This window comes from Benincasa hispida, chromosome 2, assembly GCF_009727055.1.
Source record: "Benincasa hispida cultivar B227 chromosome 2, ASM972705v1, whole genome shotgun sequence".
Taxonomy (NCBI): domain Eukaryota; kingdom Viridiplantae; phylum Streptophyta; class Magnoliopsida; order Cucurbitales; family Cucurbitaceae; genus Benincasa; species Benincasa hispida.
In genome coordinates this window covers 16396335-16421484 of record NC_052350.1, presented here as the reverse complement: position 1 = coordinate 16421484, position 25150 = coordinate 16396335, and the positions used below count along the sequence as shown (strand labels likewise).

At 32.7% G+C, this 25150-nt stretch overlaps 1 protein-coding gene across 1 annotated transcript; it reads right to left on the bottom strand.

Moving 5' to 3' along the window:
- Positions 1 to 18456: 18456 nt before the first annotated feature.
- Positions 18457 to 24116, bottom strand: LOC120071682 (probable 1-deoxy-D-xylulose-5-phosphate synthase 2, chloroplastic). Its single transcript, XM_039024059.1, has 7 exons — positions 23610 to 24116; positions 23301 to 23451; positions 21957 to 22502; positions 20194 to 20501; positions 19326 to 19607; positions 18971 to 19255; positions 18457 to 18860 (listed from the first exon to the last, which is right to left on the bottom strand). Exons 1-7 carry the CDS (start codon positions 24099 to 24101, stop codon positions 18708 to 18710), a joined length of 2217 nt encoding a protein of 738 aa, XP_038879987.1. The 5' UTR covers positions 24102 to 24116; the 3' UTR covers positions 18457 to 18707.
- Positions 24117 to 25150: the final 1034 nt, after the last annotated feature.

Here is a 25150-nt window from a genome sequence, read left to right as displayed (position 1 = left end):
CTCATCAACCTCCAACTGTCACCAAGATCTAATCCCCCAAAAAGAAGAACAAACATGATTAGTGGTGCCCAAATCAATTATTCAGGAAGAATCATCATTCTCCACAAAACAAGTTTCAAGTACAAATAAATCACATTTACCTTTATCGGCCTTGGCCTTAACCTTGGCTGCTTTCTTCTCTTTCAGATACCGAGGACAGTTCCTCTTCTAGTGTCCATCTTTGTTGTAGTGGAAACACATTCCTTTAGCAACCTGTGGATGCCTTCTTAGAGCAAAAGGCGGTGGGTTAGCAAGTGCCTTCGTTTTTCCCTTACCACCATTCTTCTTCTTCCCTTTTGCAGAGTTAGAAGCAGAAGGTGCAAACTTCGTTCCTGAGGTCAAATCTCTATGGAACGTGCTAGAGGATGAAGCAACATTTGCCTCACCTTCTGCCTCTCCTTACTTTTCAGTAAAAATTGGTAGGTCTGAAACTCGTTGAAGAGAGTTGTAAGGCTATATTTCACTTTTTAAGAATCACATTGCTAACAAAGTGCAGGAAGCTCTCCGACAATGAATGCAGGATTATGCTAACCTTGCTGCCCTCATCGATGGTAGACTCATTCAACTCTGCCACATTGAAGTGGACTATCACATTAAGCACAAGTTCATGAACTCAGGTGCCTTCTTCCATTTTGGAGTTGAATATGTATTTAAAAGCATCATGCATAAGCTGTTCAAATGGTTGTCTAAACATTCCCTGCAGGGACTCCATGATCTCACGCGCCGAGACGATAGGCTCATGTTTCTTGTCCAAAACTTTAGAAAAACTTGCCAAGATGTAGGCTCGAGCTTTCTCATTCGCCCTTGTCCATCATTTCGAGATGCATTAAGAGTTGGAATAGAAGGACAAGCCTCTCTAAGAGCGAACATGAGATTCTCGATGATCAATATCATCGTGATCATGTGTTTCCATGTTGTAAAATTATCGCCAATACGTTTTTCGGCATTTAGTAGTGCCAACGTGGTTGTTTCCATTTTGATAACGTTGCTGAAAATACGAACAAAATTTTATTAGACTTTTCTAAACCACTTTTAAACAAATCAGTCTTGCAAAATAGTTTCAAGTACCCTAAGATATAGACTTCTATTTTGCAATGATGCCTCAGTGAGGAAGGATAAATGTCACCGGTGGGTTGATCAATTGCCCCTTCACTGGGATGAGATATTCTCAACCATTAGGCAGAACCAACTCTTGGAACCGAACCTAATAGCCACCATTTTTTGGTCCATAATGTTCGATCTCCTCTACGTACAATGGCAGAACCGTCTTCACGCTCTTAAGCGCACGACCGTTTGAACAACAATAATCTCGAACGCCCGATATACACAAGCGCAACATCGCACAAACACTTCACGCTTGTCCTCAGCGATCTCCTCGGTCACGAACTTCTCCACAACACGAATGACCTCCACAGGACCATGAATGGCCTTCAGTAAACCTCTACGGTGTCGAGTTGAGTTTGACACTACCAACAAGGCGACCCTTATATTCTCGGTGTGGGAATCCAAAGGGTAGCCTCTGTTCAAACTTGGAATGAGGCAGACGAACGAAGGAAACATCGATTGCGTACACGACTAAGCAAGAGGGAGATGACGGAAACCTATTGCATAGGTCGATGACCAATCGTTTAGATAAAGCTAAGCGATCATTTAGCTCATCGTTTAGCTCGATTTGTCGCCTACAGACAATACATGATCGTTTACTTAGGGTAAGTGACCGTCTAGCAAAGCTAAGCGATCATTTAGCTCATCGTTTAGCTCGATTTGTCGCCTACAGACTCTACACAATCGTTTACCTTTGGCCAGTGATTGTCTAGTAAAACTATATGATCGTTCAGTTAGTACTGCACGATCGTTTAGCTCTACTCTGCACGATCGTTTAGCTCTCACAGCTGTTATTTAGTAAATCTGTATTTACTTGACGATTTCATGAGTTTTTGTTGTGCGGAGAGAAAACTCAAAACCTTTTTCAATTGTTTTGTAAAAACTTCTTTGTTTTTTTTTTCCAAAATAGGAAAACCATTTTCCTTTTAAACTCATGGTTACAATGATTCAATAACGAACCACTACTTTGGTTATTTAAAAGAAAAATAATTAATTATCCAATAAATAATATTATTATAAATATAAATGATAACTAACTTATCATACTATATTTATAAACTATAGTTTTAATATTTCATCTCATGAAACATATAAACCATAGTTCTTTTTCTATTCCATGGTACTTAAGGTAAATCTCATTTACATCAATCTTCCACTAGATATATCTTATACATCATGCCGATTATATCATATATAATCAAAATACCTCTTGTCAATTTGAACATTTCAAATTAACACCAAGAATTGATCCTCAACTGAATCCATTGAGCTACCAAGGGGATTTCATAGACCTGTAGTTCGAAGCTCCGACGGTACGTGAATAACTGACTAAACTCTATAGTCACAGGATCCACCATCCGTTAACTGTCAAACACTTCAATAAAGACCGACAGCTGAACTCTCCTTACGAACGATATATTATGTGTTCATCTCAACCAATCAGCAATGTGACAACCCTTCACAGATCGCTCGTAAGTACAGCCGGGTTAATAACCGTTATGCCCCTGTAGTTACAGCTGTCTCCTTAAGTACCACTGATCCCTCTAATGAACATAAGTCATAGTCCTACTATGACTGAGTCTTCTCTTCCGAAGAAAAGTTGTGGCCACTATGTTCAAGCCCCAGAATCAGCCTTTAAGGGAGCAATCTCTCTACTTATCCCTGCTTCTAGAAAGAAGTGAATTTCATATTGTGGATTGAGTTTCTAGCTCCCACATCAGACATGTCCTCAACAAGGTAGGCATGTTGAGTTGGCAATCTGACCACTCTCACCCATACTAATCAAAGGACCGCCCTCAAAGGAAGGAGTTCATAAAACACTCAGGATTGAGGTCGTGTCACCTATGGTCATTTAGGTGACATATAAGTCTCTGGTATCAACGGCGTTATATACAGAGTCTAGTCATCTCGTGGTTCAAGTCTTATACAAACTCTTTGTATAAGACACCCCCGCTCTACTCTCCAGATGAATGGTTAGGATCTACCATTTGTAGTAGTTTACAACACTTGCAAACTTCTACAAAGCGGGTCATATCCATAGTATCACCAGGATCAAGTATCCCTACTTGCTTAAGTTATCACTTAAGGCATGATCCACTTTTATATCACATATACATGCTTAAGTTCACATAAGATAACCAAGGACCTTTGTTTATTGGATATAAGTAAATGCCAAAATTAAATAACACTTATTTTATTCATTGAACAATGTGTAACTTTACAAAACAACGAAACTCCGGGAGTATTAGGACACCAATCCCAACAACCCCTACCTCGGGAAATGAGTGAATATCATCTTATGTAGCTGAGTTCCCAGCTCCCAAATCAGATGAATCCTTAAAATAGTAGGTTTAAATTGGCGACCTGGCCACTCGCACCCGTACAAATCAAAGGACCGCCCTCAATGGCAGGAATTCCCAACTCACTAAGGATTGAGATTACGTTACCTATGGTCATCCTAGTAAAGTGAAGTCTCTGTCATGAATGGTGTTATATAATGAGATGTTAACACTTTGTGATTAGGTCTTATAAAAACTCTTTGTGTAGGACGCCCCAGCTCGTATGTCCCCAACACGAATGATCAGAATCAGACTATTTGTGACAAGTCACAACACTTATGACCATTCAACAAAGCGGGCCGCATCCGTAGCATTACCAGGATAAGGTTTCCCTCTTATATCCATATACTACAGACCATTTTGGTTATCACTCAAGACATGATCCACTTGTATGTCAACACATACATGCTTTTAGTCACATACATAAATCCAGAGATTTTATGTTTATTGGTTTGAGGTAAAGCAAATAAAACAAGCAACTAACCAAATACAAGATGTGAAGTAAGTATCATATATTATATAACACAAGCGTTCGTACAAATTGTTTACAAACTACAGGACATGAGAGTTTAGGGCATCAACCCTACACGTGTATCCAGTAAGGATCCAATCCGTAGATCCATACACGAGCATATAGTCCTTCATTCTCTGAAGATACTTGAGGATGTTCTTGATTGCGGTCCAGTGACCTTGTCTTGGATTAGACTAATATCTACTGACTATCCCCACAACATAGCAGATGCTCGGTCTAGTGGACAACATTGCATACATCAAACTACAAACTGTAGATGCATAGGGGACCCGTCTCATCTCCTCAACTTCTTGAGGTGTCTTAGGACACATTTCCTTAGACAATGTAACTTCATTCCGAAGCAGGCAAGGAGTTTTGCATCGAGTACATGAGTAACATCTTGTCAATGTACAATGCCTGAGACAACACTAGCGCTTTGTTCTTTCGATCCCGGAAGATCTGAATACCAAGAACAAACTGAGCCTCTCCCAAATTTTTCATTTGGAATTGGGTCTCTAGCCAGTTCTTAACTGAAGTCAGTATACCTACATCATTCCCAATGAGTAGGATATCGTCTACATACAATACTTGGTAAACTACTAAACTGTTGATGATTTTCTTGTAGACACAAGGCTCATCAACGTTTCGGTCAAAGCCGTACGATTTGATCGTAGTATCAAACCGAATGTTCCAAGATCGAGACGCCATTTTCAACCCATAAATGGACCGACTCATTTTGCAAACTTTTTGCTTTTGACCTTGAGCTATGATCCCTCGGGTTGCACCATATAAATGGTCTCCTAAAGATTACCATTAATAAAGTCAGTTTGAAATCCATTTGCCATATCTCATAGTCATAATATAAGGCAATGGATAGGAGGATGCAGATAGATTTCAACATGGCAACAGGCGAGAAAGTCTCCTCATAGTCGACTCCCTCCACCTAGGTAAAATCCTTTGCCACAAGTCTAGCCTTGAAGGTTTGCACCTTCTCATCAGCACTCCGGTTTCTCTTGTAGATCCATTTGCATCCTGTAGGTTTTACCCCATCAGGTTGATCTACAACATCTCATACTGAGTTAAAGTACATCAACTCCATCTCGAAATCCATGGCTTTGACCCATTCATCCCGATTAACATCCTTCATTGTCTTCTCATAAGATAACGAATCCTCAACCTCGCCATCGGCTACGATAGCTAGGGTTTTAGTGAAACCCATAAAGCGAACAGGTTGGTTTGCAACAGTCCCACTATGTCGAGGTTCTCTCAACTCTTAAGGTGGATCGAACATACCAGATGAACTTCCATCAACAACTCTTGTTGATGGAGCTGGCCCTTCAACAACGCTTGTTGAAGCTTCAGAAGTTTCATTGGAAAGTTCATGCAACATTATCTTACTACGTGGACTGTGCTCCCTTATTTAAACCATAGTCCTTTTTTTCTTTACTTAATATAAATCATATACAATTGAACCAGTTTAATTATATCATATATAGTCAAACTCCCTTTTGTCAATTTGAACATTTCAAACTGACACAAAAACTTATTCTCAACGTGAATCCATTGAGCTACCAAGGGAAACTTATAGACCTGTAGCTTGAAGCTCCAACAGTATGTGAATAGCTAACTAAACTCTTTAATTATGACATTGACCATCCGTCAATTTTTGGGCACTTCGCTAAAGATCGACAGCTGCACTCTTCTCACCACATCTCTTATACACATCTAGATGTGTATAAGAGACAGGCTGAGTTCCCAGCTCCCTAATCAGACGAATCCCTAAAGTGGTAGGTCTGAGTCGGCAATCTGGTCATTGTACCCATGCAAATGAAAGGACCGCCCTCATAGGTAGGAGTTCCTAACTCACTCAGGATTAAGGTCAACCTATGGTCATCCTAGTGAAATGAATGTCTCTGTCATGAACGGTGTTATATAACGAGACTAAACTCTTCTTGGTCCGGTCTCATACAAACTCTTTTGTATAGGACATCTCCACTCGCATGTCTCTACATGAATGATTAGGATCAGACCATCTTTAGCACGTCACAACACTTGTAACTATCTACAAAGCGGGTCGTATCCATAGTGTCATCAGGATATGATTTCCCTCATATATCCATATACTACAGACCATTTAGGTTATCAATTAAGGCATAATCCACTTTTATGTCTCCACATACATGCTTAAGTAACAACGACAACTAGGGATCTTAGTTTATTGGTTTGTGGTAAATGCAAATAAAATATCTCATATTTCATAGACAACAGTGAAGAAAATATCTCATATTATTACATCACAAGAGTTTATTCATATAAGTGTTTACAAACTACAGGACCATACGAGAGTTTAGGGCATCAACCTCAACACAATGTTCAAGATACAGCTTAAAGGGTCCATAATATAGTGATAAGATTGGGTACCTTATCTTGGTGACACTATAGATATGACCAACTTTGTATTTAATATAAACACATGGTCTAACACATTCGTGTAGGTGACATATGAGTGGGAGTATCCTATGCAATGAGTTTGCATAACACTGGACTGCGAAATAGTAACCACTAGATGTAATACCGTTGACTAGTTAGGTTTTTATTTCAATAGGATGACCTAGGCAACTTAGTCTTAATCCTGAGTGTATTATAAACTCCTATTCACTAGGAATTTTCCTTTCATTTGTACGGGTGAGAGGGCCAGTTCGCCGACTCAATAAACCTACCATTTTAGGGATAAGACGAAAAGGGATCTGGGAACAAAATAATACAAGATGGAAAACACTTCTTCATGACTTTAGGGTAAGCAGATGAGTGTTCCCTTAAGTGGTGTCTCCGGGATATGAACAAAGGGTCCTACCCTCTCATTGGGTTGAAAGGGGTTTCTGTTTAATGGTTGTACCATAAACAAGTTGTTTATTAGAGGAGCATTGGTACTTAAAGATATAGAGGTAACCCAAGGGTAAAACGGCAATTTGACCCAGTCGGTGTTACGAACACTCGTAAAGGACTAACTTGCTGTTATTGGTCTATATCCGTGAACACAAAAAATATATCTACAGTAAAAAAAATGCAGTTATAGGTCTTTAGTGAAGTATACTCGCAGTTAACGAATATTGATTAATTTGGTAATGAGTTTAGCCAATTAATCCCATATTGTTGGAGTTTCTGATCTATAGATCCACTAGGTCCCCTTGTTAACTTACTAAAGGATATTAACGAGGAATGATTGGAATTTTTCAAATCAACTGAGGAAGTTGTACATTAATGTGATTAATATATAATTAATTATAAATATGATCTATAATTCAAATTATGTAAGAGAGAGATATTTGAATGAGATTCAATTGTTAGATTTATATAAATTAGATTTCTAAAGAAATGTACACATATAAATATGTGATATTTATATATTAATTAACTCTATGTTAAATATGATTTAATATAGTTACTTAATTGATTACTTAATGGTTAATTAATTGATTAAGAAATGATAGAGAGATGGAAGAATGTAAAGATGTGATGTTTATATATTCTAATTAATTAACTACATATTGAATTAGATTTAATACATGGTTATTTAATTGATGTGTTAATTAATTAAATAAGGGTTATTTAATTAATTGGCATCAAGGGTAAAAAAGAAAATACTTGGAGGGATAAATCATTCTCCATATAAATTAATCTTATTAGCTCATTTAGGGTAAGAATTGATTTGGTGAAAAATATACTTTAGCCACCAAGTTAATTACTCTCTACACTTTCTCTACAATCTTTCTATTTCCTCCTCTTCCAAGGGTTGGAGACCACTCATCCAACTCTTAGAATCCTAGAGACTAACAAGGTTATTCTTGTGATAGTGTCGATGATCGTTGAGAAGAAGTTCGTGTGAATGAACAAGAGGAATTTCAAGAAGCTTAAGAGTCTAAAAAGGTAAGAACCCTTCTTCCCTTTTGCTTCTCCTTAAAGTGCATGCTAAGTATGTTGCTTATCCTTTTATTCTCTGTTTTAGCTTGCTGTTTTTGTTTCACTTAAAATGGAAAAATGGAATGTAAGGCGATCCTAATGCTTTCGCTCAATATTCGATCCCTACACATTAGACATAGCTCACTTCTCAACTGGATCTTTAGGAGAGTCATTGGAAGATAGCTTGAATTGTTGGCCCATAGAAGTAGTTACTAATTTAGCATTAGTCATATTAAATCTATCTAACACCTTTTGAGCATACTGCCTCTGTGATAAGATTAATTCTCTCCTACTTCTTTGTCTTGTGATCTTTATTCCTAGGATCTTTTAGCTGACCCTAGATCCTTCATTTCAAAATTAGCCTTTTATTGGTCCTTTATTTCATTCAATTCAAACATATTTCTCCTTGCCAATAACATATCATCTACATATAATAATAAGTAGATTCGACTACCATCAGAAAGCTTCTTGTAATAGACACAAGGATCATATAGGCTTCTCACAAAATTTATTTTGCTAATCAAAATATCAAACCTTTTATACCAGCACCTAAGTGATTGCTTAAGTCCATATAGGGACCTCTTCAACTTACAAACAAATTCTGTTTTTCCTTGAACTTTAAAGCCTTTAAGTTGCTCCATATATAGTTCCTCCTCAAAGCTTCCATGTAGGAAAGTTGTAATGACATCCATTTTCTCTAGTTCAAGGTCTTCACAAGCCACAATAGCAAGGAGAACCCTGATTGATGTGTGCTTTACCATTGGAGAGAAAATCTTTGTATAATCAACTCCCTCTTTCTGTCTAAAGTCCCTGGCAACTAGCTTGGTTTTATACTTCACTTTTTGATTGTTTTCCCCAAAGAATTTCTTCTTATAAACCCACTTACAAGGCATGATACCTTTGTTAAGTGGTTTATCAATCAGCTCTCATGTCTTATTTTTGTAAAGTGAATATATTTTACTCTTAACAATTGTAAGCCATTCATTCTTCTCTTCAATGTTCAAGGCTTCCTTAAAGTTGTTAGGTTCTTCAATCTTACAAACCAAGAGGGAGGTTTGGTAGGCCTAAAGTTTTTGAAAACCCTACAGAGTGTGATCAGATCACAATTTAAATATTTTACAAAAACATATTAATTTACAGAGGAAGTAAACCATATGTATTTGGATTTACAACATGCTTAAAACAGAAAGGAAAGGGAATTAGGTTTAGATAATTACCCTTGAAGTCACAATTCTTCTTGAATCCTTCTACGAATACATCCTTCTTTGTAAATGTTATAATTTTTGTAAAGTGCTACACATGATCTGATCCTGATCATTTATATGGAAGGTGTCCATCAAAAGGTACAAATCAACCTTCAAAAGAAATGTCGGGAGATCAAGAGAATCTTAGGAATTACAAGTGAACAAAGAAGGCTTGTAAAATATTTTATTTATTTGCAAAAATAGACATGAAAGATACATTACTTTATTTTATATTATTTGTATACTTTGTTTTAGAAAATTATAACATTGTTTTTTTTTTCTTTTTTGTAATGTTAATAGATTTATAAAATTTCAATTATGAATGAAAGTAATGGTATTTAATATGTTAAGAAGTATGTAATATGTGTGGGTTGAGCTTGAATCACAAGTTTATTTTTAACACAAATATGAAGAATGATATACAAACTATTCTCATTGAGAAAAAAAATTATACCTTTTATTGCCATGAGCAAAGCTATAACAAAATTTATATAGTGAAAAAAAGTACTATCAAAATATTATTGTAGTAATTATAGCTATTAGAAAAGACTAAATAACCTTACTATAGCATAAGATCAAAACTATAAATACCATTTTATAGCGTTAAAAAGTGCTATTACAAGTTAAAGATAACATATTATTTTAGTTATATAAACAAGTAAATAAGCTATATCTTCATACAATTATAGCATCCAATACAGCTCTACAAAAAACGCTATAAAAAATTTCAAACTTTTAATAAAATGGGTTGTTAGAACCTTCAAAAAATGCCATAAAAAGTCTTTTATAACCTTTTTCGTTAGCTATTGTATCCCTTATTTTTTTTGTAGTGATTTTAATTTAATTATTTTACAAACAACGAAAATCATATGTATTTAGATTTACAACTTGCTTAAAACATAAAGGAAAGGAAATTAGGTTTAGATAATTACCCTTGAAGTCACAATTCTTCTTGAATCCTTCTCCTTGATCAGGAACACTTCAAAACCTTTGGATCACAAACTCTAAAAAAATAAATAAAAAATAGCACCTCCAATAACCAATTAGGTTGGACACTACCATAAGAATTCCAAGGATGAGAATCAAAAAGAGTTTGTAGGCTTCTCTTAATTTTTGGGAGAGGGAAGTGTAAAGTAAAGTTGCAGAGAGATTTTGGAATAACTCAGAGATCTTCCCTAAAACGTTATGTGAACAAGAAGAAGAAGATCCCCTCTTAAAAACTAACTCCCAGAAAACATAAAACCGATTTCACGATTAATTTTAGATAACGTGGTGGAGGGAGTTACGATAACTCCATCCCCTTTGAATTTAATTTAAAAATTAATTTTCAAAAATTAAAAAAATTTAATATAAATATATATAATAACTACCTTATGATATGTACACCATATATTAAACTAACCATATGTTATATCTAATATAACATATAACCTATAATTTATATTATAATAAATATAACATAACCTATAGTTTAAAAATATCTCATTTAACCTATAGAATTTAATACGAATCAAATTCATATTAAATTTAATCTATAATTTTGATATGAATCCAATTCATATATTTAATATTTTAATCATATTTGAATATTTATTTCCTCTCAAATTAAATTTTATATTCTAATGTATCTAATACATTATATTAATTATATCATATACAATTAATTTATATCAATTATATCATATATAATTAATTCCCTCAATGAATTTGAACTCTTCAAATTAATCTAAAATTAATTCGATTCTCATTAACCCCATTTGAGCTACCAAGCAAACTTTATAGACCTATAGTTTGAAGCTCTAATGGTACATGATTGATTAGTTAAATTTTTTAATTAAATTAACCAAGTTCCAATAACTGACGGTCACTCCACTAAAGACTGACAGTTGCACTATTCGCGCAACAGATATATTTCGTGTCCATTGGATATAATCAATCAACGGTGCAATTACCCTTCACAAATTGCTCTAAAGTACAACTGGGTCAAAATTACCATTTTACTCCTATAATTACATCTAACTCCTTAAGTACCACTGATTCCTTTAATGAACAATAAGTCATAGTCCAATTATGACCAAACCCCTCTCAGGCTAGGAGAGTGTGTGGCACTACATTGTTTAAGCCCCAGAATCAGCCCTTAAGGGAGCAATTTTTCTACTTTCTCTAACTATAGAGAAGAAGTGAATTCCTTCTTGTGTAGTTGTGTTCCCAGCTCCCATTCAGATGAATCTTCGAAATGGTAGACATATTGAGTTAGCGAATTGGCCACTCTCACCCATGCAGATCAAAGGACCACCTTCATATACAGGAGTTCACAACATACTCCAGATTCAAGTCAAGTCACCTATGGTCATCCTAGTGAAATGTAAGTCTCTTCTATCAATAGTGTTATATAGTGAGACTATTCATTTTGTTATCCAGTCTTATACAAACTCTTTATATAGAACATCCTCGTTCACATGACTCCACATAAATGATCAGGATCATATCATTTGTAGTACTTTACAACAATTATAACATCTACAAAGCGGGTCATATGTGTAGTGTCACCAAGATAAGGTACTCGGCCTTATCCATCTACTACAAACTATTTAGGTTTTCACTTAAACACGATCCACATGTGTGTCTCCACATGTATGTTTAAGTTACAAAAGATAACCTTTAATCTTAGTTTATTGGTTTTGTAGGTTAATGCTATTAAATGTCAAATAAAATACATCTGATTTTATTAGATGAATAAATTATTTGTACATTACAACTGAAAAACTACAGAACCCATGAGATTTAGGGCATGAACCCCAACAAGCCTTTGTTTCTCCGTCTCTTGACAGAAGATAATCTTCTAGATTCTCTGTCTTCCTTTCTTTTCTATCTTTAGAAGTGCTAGGGGCATCCAAGGGACTTCAATGTGAGATCTAGTAAAGAGTTTAGGCTAATTGTTCAGGGTTGGTTTGTTCACAGTTTTAGAGTGCATATAGGACTCATCTTCTTTGAGAGTCACATCTATATTGATTAGACTTCTATTAGAGGTGAAATCTCATAACTTGTAGTCTTTTATTCCTTCAAGATATCATATGAATATACACTTCAAGGCTCTAGGCTCCACCTTGCTCTACTGAGTATGAATATAGGTTATACAACCAAAAGTCTATAAATTTGATAAATCAAGGGGTGAGCCTCTCCACATTTCTTCGAGAGCTTTCATATTAATAGAAACACTAAGGCTTCTATTAATTGTATAGGTTGTTGTGATAACCTTCGACTAAAGCATTTTGGACGGATGTAAATTGTGCTATCTGCAAATTCTTTTTAATTATGCTACATTTGCTCTTACTTTAGACCTGATTGCTACAATTACAACTGTCTCAATAAATTGCCTCACTCAAAGTCTTAATTTTATTATAACAAAATTGTTAATACCAATAATAATTATACCCGTGTTTATGCGAGTTCATTAATTATAGACTCTATTATTGATAGATTTTGCTATCAATGATAATAGAAGTCTATCTCTGATAGGTTTTGATATCGGTGATAAAAGTTTATTATTAATATGAGTCTATCACTGATAGACTGTGATAACCTTCGACTAAACATTTTGGATTCTATCAATTCAATGTAAATTGTGCTATCTGCATATTCTTTTGAAATGTGCTATATTTGCTCTTACTTTAGACTTGATTGATGCATTCCCATTAAATGAGTCACTCAAAGTCTTAATTTTATTATAACAGAATTGTTAATAATAATAATAACTTTCATGAAAAACAATACATGTGAATAATTTTTTGTATTAAAATATTAACAGTAAACTAATAAAAATGGACTAAGTTTTAAGTTTTATTGAGAGAATATGGACTAAAATTAGACATTTAAAAATATTTGAAAAGAAAATTTGTCAAAAATAGTCCCTAAAGTTTTAATCTTTTATAATTAGCATCATTTTTGTCCATTCGTAATAATAATTATTCTTGGTCGACATCTGCATAAGATTCGAATAAAAATTTAACCTTTTTTTTTTAAGAGCAAATCCAAGTGTATTTATATTATTTTTGCTTGTCGGATAGAATCTCGATCAAGACGACCAGAATGGATGTAATTGTTTCACAAATATTACGTAGTTTTTTTCTAATATTCTTCAAATTCTACGTGTACACCTACGTTTCAGTTCCATAAACTATGGAATCTAAATTTTTAAAACCCCTATTTATGACCGTTTCAACAACCTCAGCCCAATAATTTCCCAAATATTACAATTATCCGAAAATTGAAACCCATAGAAACATGGCAATCCAAAAATAATTATATATATATATATATATATAGAAATGATGAAATCAAAGATTTATGGTGATTTTTTTGCTCAATTTTTTTTAAATATTTCTAAATATAGAAAAATAAATCAACTTATTTACAAATACAACTAAATATCATTGTCTATTAATGATAAATAGTAGTAGACACTTATAAACATTTATCAATGATAGAAAGTGATATTTTGCTATATTTGAAAATATTTTCAACAATTTTTCATTTAAAACAATTACCTAAATTTTTTCATGATGAATCAAAATTTACCATTGAGAAAAATATTAGGTAAAATTTGGAAAAATTTGCATACAATGTTGATTTTCGTTATAGTTGTGATTCCATCGAGAAGTTAAAAAAAAATCAATAACTTGTATTGAAATTTTATGATTGATCTCAATTAAGAAGGATTGAGAAAATTATTATAATAAATGGTCGAAAAGAATACTAATTATGAAAGATAAAAAAAAAAAATTGGAGGTATTTATGAGAATTTTCACTAAAAAGAAAAAAAAAAAAAAAAAGAAAGAAAAAGAAACATGGTTGGCGTTGGAGAAGAGAGAAGAAAAGGGACGCAACGCAAGATTCATGGTCGAGCCATGATGAAAAGGCAAACCGAAAAGCAAATAACTAACAATCGGGTTAAAGGTTGGGTGAGTCGTCGGGTCAAGGTAGGCCTGGTCACACTCACGCTCACTGGAGGATTCAAATGAGGTCATCAATTGCGTGTTAATTTAGTTGGACCATAATGCCCCTCCCTTATGCCTTCAAGTTTGTGGCCACCCATTGGCATGGAGTCGCTATCAGCGTGCCAGGTGTGGCAGACCAACAAGGTCACCAAACCGCGTCGCGTTTATTGATACGTTTCATATCTTCCTTGGACTTACCTTCCGGGGCATTTCCGTCATTTTACTCCCACCTTCTTCTCTCACCTTCTCCCCCATCCTCTATGTGTTATTGGGAAATTGGATTGCACAAACATAAGTGAAAACCATACAACATATATATTTTTTTTTTAATGGTACTCTTAACCTTTTAATTGTAAAGATTAAATCTTTTCATTTATACAAATGTTAAAATTAGATTCTAAAATTCATTCTAAAGTGTAACATTTGTATGGATTTAAGGGCTTAATTTTTACATTGCAATTACTACTATATTTAGGATGTGTTTGATTTAATTTTAAATTTGTTAAAAGAACAGCGTAAAATGTTGAATAAATGAAATTGTTAATAGATAATGTAGGATTTCTTTTAGTAGTGAGAGTTGGAAAGTAGATAAGATCAGTTCGTCCTTTATTAGTAATTAAGAGATAAAAAGTAAAGGACTAACCTACAAAGTGGCTATCTATGGTTTGTTTTGTCGCTTTCTGTGGTGCCCACTTGCCCAAAAGTCGAAAATGACGACTACTATTAACTACCCCAATTCTACTCCTCAAGGGTATTTTCATCTTCCAATCACATTTGTCCATTTTTTTGGGGAAGAAGGTCCATTTTTACCTTTTAATTTGTTTTACTTCAACTTTATAATAAACAAAATTTGTACGTAGAATCATAAATATTCAAATTTAATTTAGTATTTATTGATTAATGTAGTTAATTTATAAAGTTACAAAGTCTATACCACCCATCAATCAACTTTTAAAACCAGTTAATGTAATTAAAATATAAATTCTCATTCAAGAGATTAAAAATTTGAATCTTTACTACAATTGTTGTTTCAATGTTAAAAAAAAAAACAATAAATTTATAAAATATATTTACTATATTAACAAATAAGTTGACCTTTAACTTAGAAATAAAACAAGGAATAAATTGGCCTAACAAAAGTAAATGATGCACTTTTAGTTAGAACAAAATCACCAAAACCTTTTAAATAGTAATTATTAGGGATGTTCGAAAAAATATAATAACCTAACAATCTATTAGCCATCAACCCAATCCAATTCGTACAGTTTGGACTAGATTAGTTCATATGTTTACCTAAAATAACTCGAAACAACTCAAATTTATTATTAATTTAAAAAGTATGATTTTTTTTTTTACTTTCAATAATTTATATATATTTTTGAACGAGAAGTTTCAATTCGTCTAAGAAAAAAATGAATGGGAATTTCAATCTACCAAAGTTTACCATGTCATCATAACAAAATCAATTTTCTTAAATTTAGGGTCAATTAGGAGTTATTGTGTCCATAAATTAAAATTTAGAGAGAAATAAATGACAAATTAAACAATGTCATATTTCTCTTTTCTTGTGATCTTATCGCTTAATTGAATTCAACAATAATTAAGCCTTGACCATGATTGATAAATTTGACTAGTAGTCCAATTGGACCTAAAATTATAAATTGGATTAGGTTGAATAATTTAACTCACTCGGGAGCTAAAAAATCCAATCTAGTTCAAGTCCATATGAAAAGTTGGGTCAAAGAAAAGATTGGGCCTAAGCCTAACTTTAGTCCATGACCAAAATGATGAGAAGAATTATGAAATAATTAGTATTTTAGACTAAAATTTGTTTAGTTGCCTAATAATTATTTAATTAGTTTATTTCTTTTTAGGGCTATAAATAACTCTTTTATGATTGTAATAGGGATTTTTTTTTTAAAAAAATATCATTTAAAATAGAACATCGGTCTCAGAGATAGTTCTCTCAGTCTTTAATTAGGGATAAACTTCCCTTGTTTAAACAATTTAATAACTTAAGTCTCGTTTGGTAATCATTTGATTTTTAATTTTAACTAGTGAAATTAAACCTACAAACACATCTTCCACCTTTAGGTTTCTTATTTTCTTATCTACTTTCTACCAATGTTTTTAAAAATCAAACCAAAATTTGAAAACTAAAAAAAGTAATTTTTTAAAAACTAGCTTAGCAAATTTTTAAAAATAAAAAAAACAAAATGATTCCTTAATAGTGCCTTAGGTTTTAGGATTCTTGAGCTAAATAAGTTAGCTCAAGGAAACTTAGCAAATTAGAAAATTTAATCTCTAAAGATCTAAAGATTATAACTCTCCTGAAGTTCTGAAGATTAGAAGACACTTTGAACATCTAAAAAATATAACACTCCTAAAACCCTGAAAAACAAAAGATTAAAACTTTGAAGAAAATAACTCTCCTAAAACTCCGAAGATCGGAAGAACTAAAAATCTGAATGTTTTTAAGAGTATAACTCTTCTGAAAATCTGAGGACTAAAGACTTAGAGCACAAAAACTTATCTTAAGGTTCTTGAAGACTTCTAAATTGAAATTCTAAGGAGACTCAGAAGAAAGACTTTTGGGAGAAAACATCAAAGAATCAATTTATTAGAGATTGTATTTACTTACTAAATATATTGAAATACAAAGTTCATTCAACGTATTAAATTTCTTCAAAAATCTTGTGTGGCTATATACATATATTTATTTTACTTTTACTTAATTTCATGATTTTTTAGATCGTTCTTCAAAAATTATTAAAAATAAATTTTCAACAATAGAAATAAATTTTTTATAATATGAATTGAAAATTGGTTTGCTTAATTATCCTAATTCAAAATGTGAAAATAATTAAAAAAAATTTACATGGAAACATTTTGCTCATTCTTTAAGAAAAAAATTAATAATGACCCGAATAATTCAAACCAAACAAATCCAAATGTTTTATAATTGGGTTGGATTGGATCTATTATTAATCTTAAAATTATGGGACAATTGTAAATATAGATATTAGACCCAAAGTATTAGCTGATATAAGATAATGTAAAAAAAATTGAAAATATGGCCAAACTTAAATAGTCTATCCGTCATAGACCATATTATTGTTAGAAGTCTATCAGGGATAGACCATATCACTAGTAAAAGTCTATCGCGGATAGACTTGTCTATATTTGCAATTTTTTTTAAATGATGTTATATACTTGGTTATTATTCTTAAAAATGTTATCTGTTGCAATTACCCTAAAAGTATTTCAACTCAACCCAACCTAATCCAATCCAACCTACAAATACCTTTAATTGTGTCTTATCCACTTAATTATATTCATATTGAAAACAAAATATTTATGCCAAGTGCTCTCTTTCTCTCTCATATCTATGAAATTGAGGGTGGGATATTTGAATATTTTAGGGTTGATATTTTGTTAATTGATCAACTATTTCTTTAAAACAAACCAAATAGTATCGTTGATATAATATTTTTTTAGTCAATATTATAGAATGGGAGAACATTGGACATCTAATTTTGAGGTCGATAGTACAAGTTTTATACCAATTGAGGCAGGTTCATTCGATTCCATGATATGACAAATGATACTATATATTAGACCTTCCATTTATAATTAAAAAATAATAAAAGGAAAATAAAATTGACCATAATATTTTAATTTTCTTCCAAAAAAACATAAATGATCATTCAGAAGAAATAATTTTCATATCTGCTTATCCTGTTATATAAACTCGAACTCTTTTAGATGAGACGTATTTTCACATTTATGTAAATTTGGATTATATTTTTATTTTAAGTTATTTATGAAATCATAATCAAATTAAAAAAAGTAAAATAAAGTAATTTAAAAATTGAATAGAACTTTAAAAAAAAACATTATGAATTTGATTGTACTGTAAAAAAAAAAAAAGTCTAACATTAGTATGTCGAAGAGATTTGAACTTTTAACCTCTTGACCTAAATATACATTTTATAATAAGACTTGCAGGTACGAAATGAAACTCTCATAAAAAAGAATTTTAGAGAGACAAAGAGAAGTAGAGAGAGATGGAGAAATCTTTGTATTAGGATTTCTCACGACTATCACAACAAAAGCATAATGCTTAAATGCTATAAGTTAAGGTCCGACGGACTATTATATCTAAATTAAATTAACACTAATTAACATAATACGAAAAGAAAATAAAGAATAATTTTAAAAAGAAGTAAAAAAAAAAAAAAATTGTGAGTAATAAATTAAGATTGGAGTGGATGGAGCTAAATATTTTTTTCCATGTGTTATGATGTTTGAAATTAACTTACAATTATAGGCATGGGTAACGGCTTGCAAGCTTGCAATTGCAGCCCTGGCCCAAAACCTCAAATTTTAAATTGAGGCTTTTGCAATATATTCCTAAACAAAATTTTATTTTTATGCACATAATTAAGTAACTAGAAATGCAACCAAAATTATGAATCAACAAAGGCGTTACTTATTAATTCTTGAACAATATCTATAAATTTACTAGTTGAAAGCAATCTTTGCCTTTCCCTATTAGTGATAAAACAGTGGCTGCTATATCCTTGCAACTCAGCCCTGCTTCTTGGGTTTGATCCTTCTGTGATCCATGGTCGATGTATCTATCAGGAAGTACTATTGCCCTCCACTGCACATTTTAACCACAAATTAAACAAATCATTCCTAATTCTTTTCTAATTATGATAAAACACAATCAAATATGAAATTAGAGATTGTGTGTTCTTGTTTGTTGAGTACCTTGAGATTCCCATCTAGCAATCCATTCAATCCAAGAAAGTGGGAAACATGAGAGCCGAAGCCTCCAATGGATCCTTCTTCAACAGTGAGAAGTATCTCATGTTGTCTTGCTAATTGTTTCACCAATTCTCCATCTAAAGGCTTGCAAAATCGCGCATCGGCTACCGTTATTTGAATACCGTACCCTTGAAGCACGTCCGCCGCCACCAAGCAGCTTTGTACAATTGTTCCATACCCCAAAATTGCTACTCTGTTTCCTTCTCTTAAGATCCTTCCCTTCCCCACCTGTATGTAATTTCTGGGTTTATTTTTTAGTATTAATTCATGGAAGTATACAAGTTGTTTTTTATATTACCTCCAATGGAATGCCTTTGTTGTCGAGGGGAAGAACAGAGCCAATGCCATTTCCTCTTGGGTACCTAAAGCAGCAGGGTCTGTCGTCGATGGCGGCTGCGGTGGCCACCATGTGCATTAGCTCGGTCTCGTTTGAAGGAGCCATCACCACCATGTTTGGTAAACATGCCATGAATGTTGTGTCAAATGCTCCGCAATGGGTCGGCCCATCTGCTCCCACTAGCCCTGCTCTATCTATTGCAAACCTCACTGGTAGCTTTTGAAGATCTACGTCATGAGCAACCTGCAGTGTTCAACCTATTAAATCATCCATCCACCCAAATATAGGTAAAAATAAGTTTAATATTATATCATCTAATATTAATTAATACTGGATTTAAAATATGTACAAGATTAGAAATCAATAATAATTGAGGTAATTGTAATAGTTAACACTTTTATGGCTAATAATTAAAAATATATCCGTCATAGATTTTATCGTTGATAGATTTCTATTAATGATAAATTCCATTGCTTATAGACTTCTATTAGCAATGTGGTCTATCATTAAAATACTCTAGTAGTTGAATTTAAATTTTGACATATCTACAATTTTTTTTTATTGTACTATATTTGTTAATATTTTATATCAAATTACTATATTTACAACTACCCTATTAGTTCAGGAGAAATTAAGGTTGGAACAAGTGACATTTTGGACCATCTCATACCACATTAAATCATAGACTCAAAAATTTATATCATCATTTTTCAACGCTTCATTAATGAACTACATACGGTTAAAATTGGTTTCAATTTAACACTTTCCTTAAAATTGTTAGCAAATTTTGTGAATAGATCTCTATTTTTTGGGTGTGTTGATTAGTTACCTGATCATAGGCTCTTTGAAGAAAGGAAGAGTAAATGGCACAAAAAGGCTTGAGGCCTTCAGTGGCGAGGCCGGCAGCAAAGGTAACAGCATGTTGCTCGGCGATTCCGACATCGAAGCAACGATCGGGGAATCGTTTCTGGAAATAGTCGAGACCAGTGCCACCTCCCATGGCGGCATGAATTGCTATGATTTTGTCATCTCTCTCTGCTTCTACTATCAATGAATCTGCAAAGTATTGGGTATAGGAAAGAGTTTCGGTCTTCTTCTTCATTTGTTTCCCTGACTTTGGATCGAAATTCACTACTCCTGTTACCCAAATGTAAAATTCTGACGTTACTCGAATTTCCTTGAATCATTTTTCAATGTTTTACAAACTTTAAAACCATTTTAATTTCAGTTTATTTTCAATCATGTATCCTCTCTAATAGGTTATCTGTATGAATCCACCTTCACTATCTACATTATACTTTTAATATAGAGTTCAAATATCAATGTCCTTGTTTTGATAGATTCATTAATTTTGAAATTTTATTAATTATATCAACTAATTTTTTAGAACAACAAAGGAAGTATGAATATTTTGAATCTACAATCTCAAACATTCAAGTTAATGCCGATTATATCAATTGACTTGAAGGTAACTCAAATGCTCAAAGCATTTGTATTAAACTAATTACTCCAATGTCATATTAATAAAAATAAAATAACAATAAAATAGAAGTAGAAGAGTAAAGACAAAATATATAATTCCAACTCGATTGAAAGGCCTGGAAAAGCACAAATTCAGATGACAAAAAGTTTATTAAAAAAAAAAAGCTTTTATTTATGTATTTATTTATGAATATTAAAGTATTACTTTAAAGTAAATTTAAAAATTTCAATATCTCGCTCCAATAATAATAATAATAATAAAAAAGTGAATCATTGTGTATTGGATGGGCCCTTATATAATTATCATCTTTTGGAATAAATAATCTAAGAAAAAATGATCGACAAACGAAGTTGGGTAGATAGGAGAGGCGTATTCATTTGTTGCTCATCGTCTATTTTGGGTTAAACTTGACTTGATGTCGATCATTGATTTCAATTTTTTTTTGTTGGTCGGTGGTACTCAACTTATGAGAGATAGGATGGGACAACCGATGTTCGATAAATCAATTTTGATATTCAATGTAAGTAAAAATAAAAATACTAAAAACCCGAGAAATAAGAAAAAGAGGGAAAAAACATGGAGAAAAGGAAAGATAGTACTATTGGTTTATACTTTTACTTCACCCTCATGTTTTTTTATTAAAAATATATTTTTAGTATAATTAGGATTGATGGATTTGACTATAAAACTCTGTATTTCTAACCCAAGAATGTCAATTGAATTAAAAAAAAACTTAGATATTGATGATATTGTATCTATTTTTATGTAATCCAATCAATTATCAAATTAAAACTTGCCATAACAAACATATCAACGAAAAGGACAAATACTAATCATGTTTTTTGTCCCTTTTTTTTTTACATTTGATTATGTGGTTCGACTGGTTGGAGTTTAGTCTTTTTGGTGTACTACCGACAGTATGTCTAGAAAATGCCATCTTTGGTCGACATGACCATAAAATGGACAGTCAAATCGGTTTTCGGTCCAATTTAGTTCATCCCCAATCACTTGTTTTTTTATTTTTAAAAAATAAAATAAAAGTCAAGAGGAGGATACGGTGAGAAATAACAGTATGAAAAATGAAAAAGGCAGGGGATTTTAGTTTTTACCGTGCATTTTGTCGGCTGCAATCTCAGCAGGCGGATACCCTTTGCCTTTCTCAGTAATGACATGGATGAGAACAGGTCCAGGCGCCGGCATAGCCTTAACTTGCTTCAATATGTACACAAGATCTTCCACATTATGCCCATCCACCGGACCTACGTAATATATTCCAAGCTCTTCAAATAACGATGCCCCTGATCCTCCCACTATTCCTGTCACGCAATGGTCTACTTTTGCTGCAATTCCATGCGTGTCTCCCCCCATCTGAATCGTTACTGCCTTCGCTGCCTCCCGTAGTTGCCGAAGCGTTTTACTGGCTTGAAGCCTCGTGAGAGCCTTGCTTAGAGCACCCACCGGAGTAGCAGGACCGTCCACGGTGGCGGTCGGCAAAGAAACTTGTCTGTTATCATTTAAAATTATGATGAGGTTTGAATCTAGGTAGCCGGCGTTGTTCAGTGCCTCGTAAGCCATTCCCCCTGTCATTGCCCCGTCGCCTATCACTGATACTACGTGGTTGTTTTTACCAAGTATGTCTCTACCTACAGCCATCCCTGCACAACCAAACAATAATTATAAAGGCAAATTTCAAAAAGGGGAAATTTCCAAAATATATATATATATATAAAAAAAAAACTATTTATACAAAATAGCAAAATTTTTATCTTCTTAAATTAGATCTAAATTTATCAGTATTTTTTTATTATTTTTATAAATAATCATTTTTCTATATGTGACCACACTGAATTATGGTGTTTGTTGCAATTACACTTATACCCTCAAATTTATAATTATTAAAAATTGACCCTAAACTTATATCATTGTCACAATTTCTACAATTATGTAATTTTGAGGGGTTGATTTTAATATTTGTATAAGTTTGATGGCTTATTTTTTACAATTGAAATTTTGAAGGTATAATTGCTACTACCATACTTTCAATAGTGTTTTTTGTAATTTATCCAAATTATAATAATTATTAGATTAAAATATCATTTTGGTCTACATACTTTAAAGTTTAAGTTTAGTTCATATAGTTTATAATGTCCAATTTTATCTATGTACTTGAAAAAGGTTAAATTGAACCCCACCTAATTGTTATTATTGATTTTCCAAAAAAAAAAAAAAGAAAAGAAAAGAAAATCAAAATTGTGAAAATATATTCACATATATTATATTTTATGAAATTATTATTTTTACACTAAATTTAAGATTTATTAAAATTATAAAGGATATTTGAAAATGGAAAGATTAAAGTTGGGTAAATGAAAATGATATTTTAATCCTATTATTAGTAAGGTTATTTTTGACAAAAATTGAGAGGAAGAGAGAGATTAAAAGTAAATGAGTACCTAAACCAGCAGAAATGCTGGTAGAACTGTGGCCAACGCCAAAGGCATCATGAACACTCTCTTCTCTCTTGGGAAAACCGGCGAGGCCAAAGGTTTGGCGGATTGTATGCATCCTCTGCCTTCTCCCCGTCAACATCTTATGAGCATATGCCTGCAAAATATCATCCAATAAATAAAAATCAAATTAATCAGAGAAAAAATAAATATGGTATCAAACCACCTGTTTGATACCATATAAAATTCACTAAAAAAAGTAAAGTAAATTTAATATTATCTAATCTAATAGTAAATTTGGTTGAGAAAACCCACCTGATGACCCACATCCCAAATAATCTTGTCTTCTGGAGTGGCAAACACATGATGAAGTGCCACCGTGAGCTCCGCCACACCCAAGCTCGAACTCAAGTGCCCTCCGGTCTTCGATACCGTGTACACGATTTCTTCTCGAATCTCGTCCGACAATTCTCGGAGCTCTTGGATTGAAAGATTTTTCACGTGGTTTGGATGATTTATGGTATCCAAAATGGGAGTGGATGGCTTGTCTCCAGTGAACTTCAAAGCCTTCACTCCTCCATCGCTCTTCTTTACCGTCGTTGAACTTTGCATCTCATTATTATCCCCACAACAACCAGATACATAAAAAGGAATAGATTTGGGGGACTTGAAAGTAGTGAGACGCAGATCTTGAGAAGATGGGAGTAGAGGAAGGAAAGAATTGGTGAGAAGTGAAGACATTTTTATGACAATAACAACTGAATGAGTTGTGTTATGTTTAGATGCATTTTCCTCTTTTGCCTCCATTTTATTTATAAATGTTTCTTTTGCTGGCATGTGTGGAACTGTTCCTTTTTCTTTTTGTTTTTTGTAAAATTACTTTATAAACGGGTGGGAAGTTATTGTGCTAAAATGAGAATCACATGCAACATTTGCGACAATTAATTATATAATTTTAGTCAACACAGTTACTAAAATGATAAGGCTTCAAGACGTGTCAAACATTAACCCACTCCTCTTCATTCATTGATATTAATTTTCCAAACGTTAGTTTTTTTTTTCGGCAAGATGTGGAGTGGAGAATTGATATTCTAACATCATTGTTGATCATACGGTTGGATTTTGACAAAATATTAGAAGTATAGTTTTTTCACATTGAAAAAATTCAAAGTAGCTATAGACCCGAAATACTATAAGAGAAGTCTATGTTATTAGTCTTAAGTTGTCCTACTTAGAAACACTTAAGTTTAAGTACACTAATTCTAGTTAAATTCTAGTTTGCATTTCTAGTTTGAGAGTGAGATTAAAGAGTGTGAGTAGTATAAAAATTTTGAGAGGGATACTCTTGTAAGTAAAATGAGGGAAATAATTATTCTATATGATTATAACAATTTTTTACATGGTGGATTTCTTTAAAGTGTGTCATGGTTTTCTTCTAACAAGTACAAACATTATATCAGTCAAATTATGATCATTCTGGCCTAAACATTAGTATTTTAGTTGAAATGGTCAGATTTGGAGGAACAAAAAAAACTTTTTCTACCTATCTTTGTTTGTTTTTAGTACAACATAGAAATAGGTAAATCAATAATAATTCAAGAGGATTATCTTCAATCTTGAATTAGCACCACACATTTGAAGCCAAATGTCATAGGCTGCCATATTACTAGCAAGTGGTAGCAATGCAAAATCGTGCCTAAAACTGTATTGAGAATTTTTTTTTCTTTAAAAATACGTTATCATAAACAATGATATATATTAGTAGAAGATAATTAAGTATGATTTTACATAATTTGTTGGGCATTTAATCTGCAAACTTGACATGAAATATTATTGAATATTGATTTCTCTTCCTT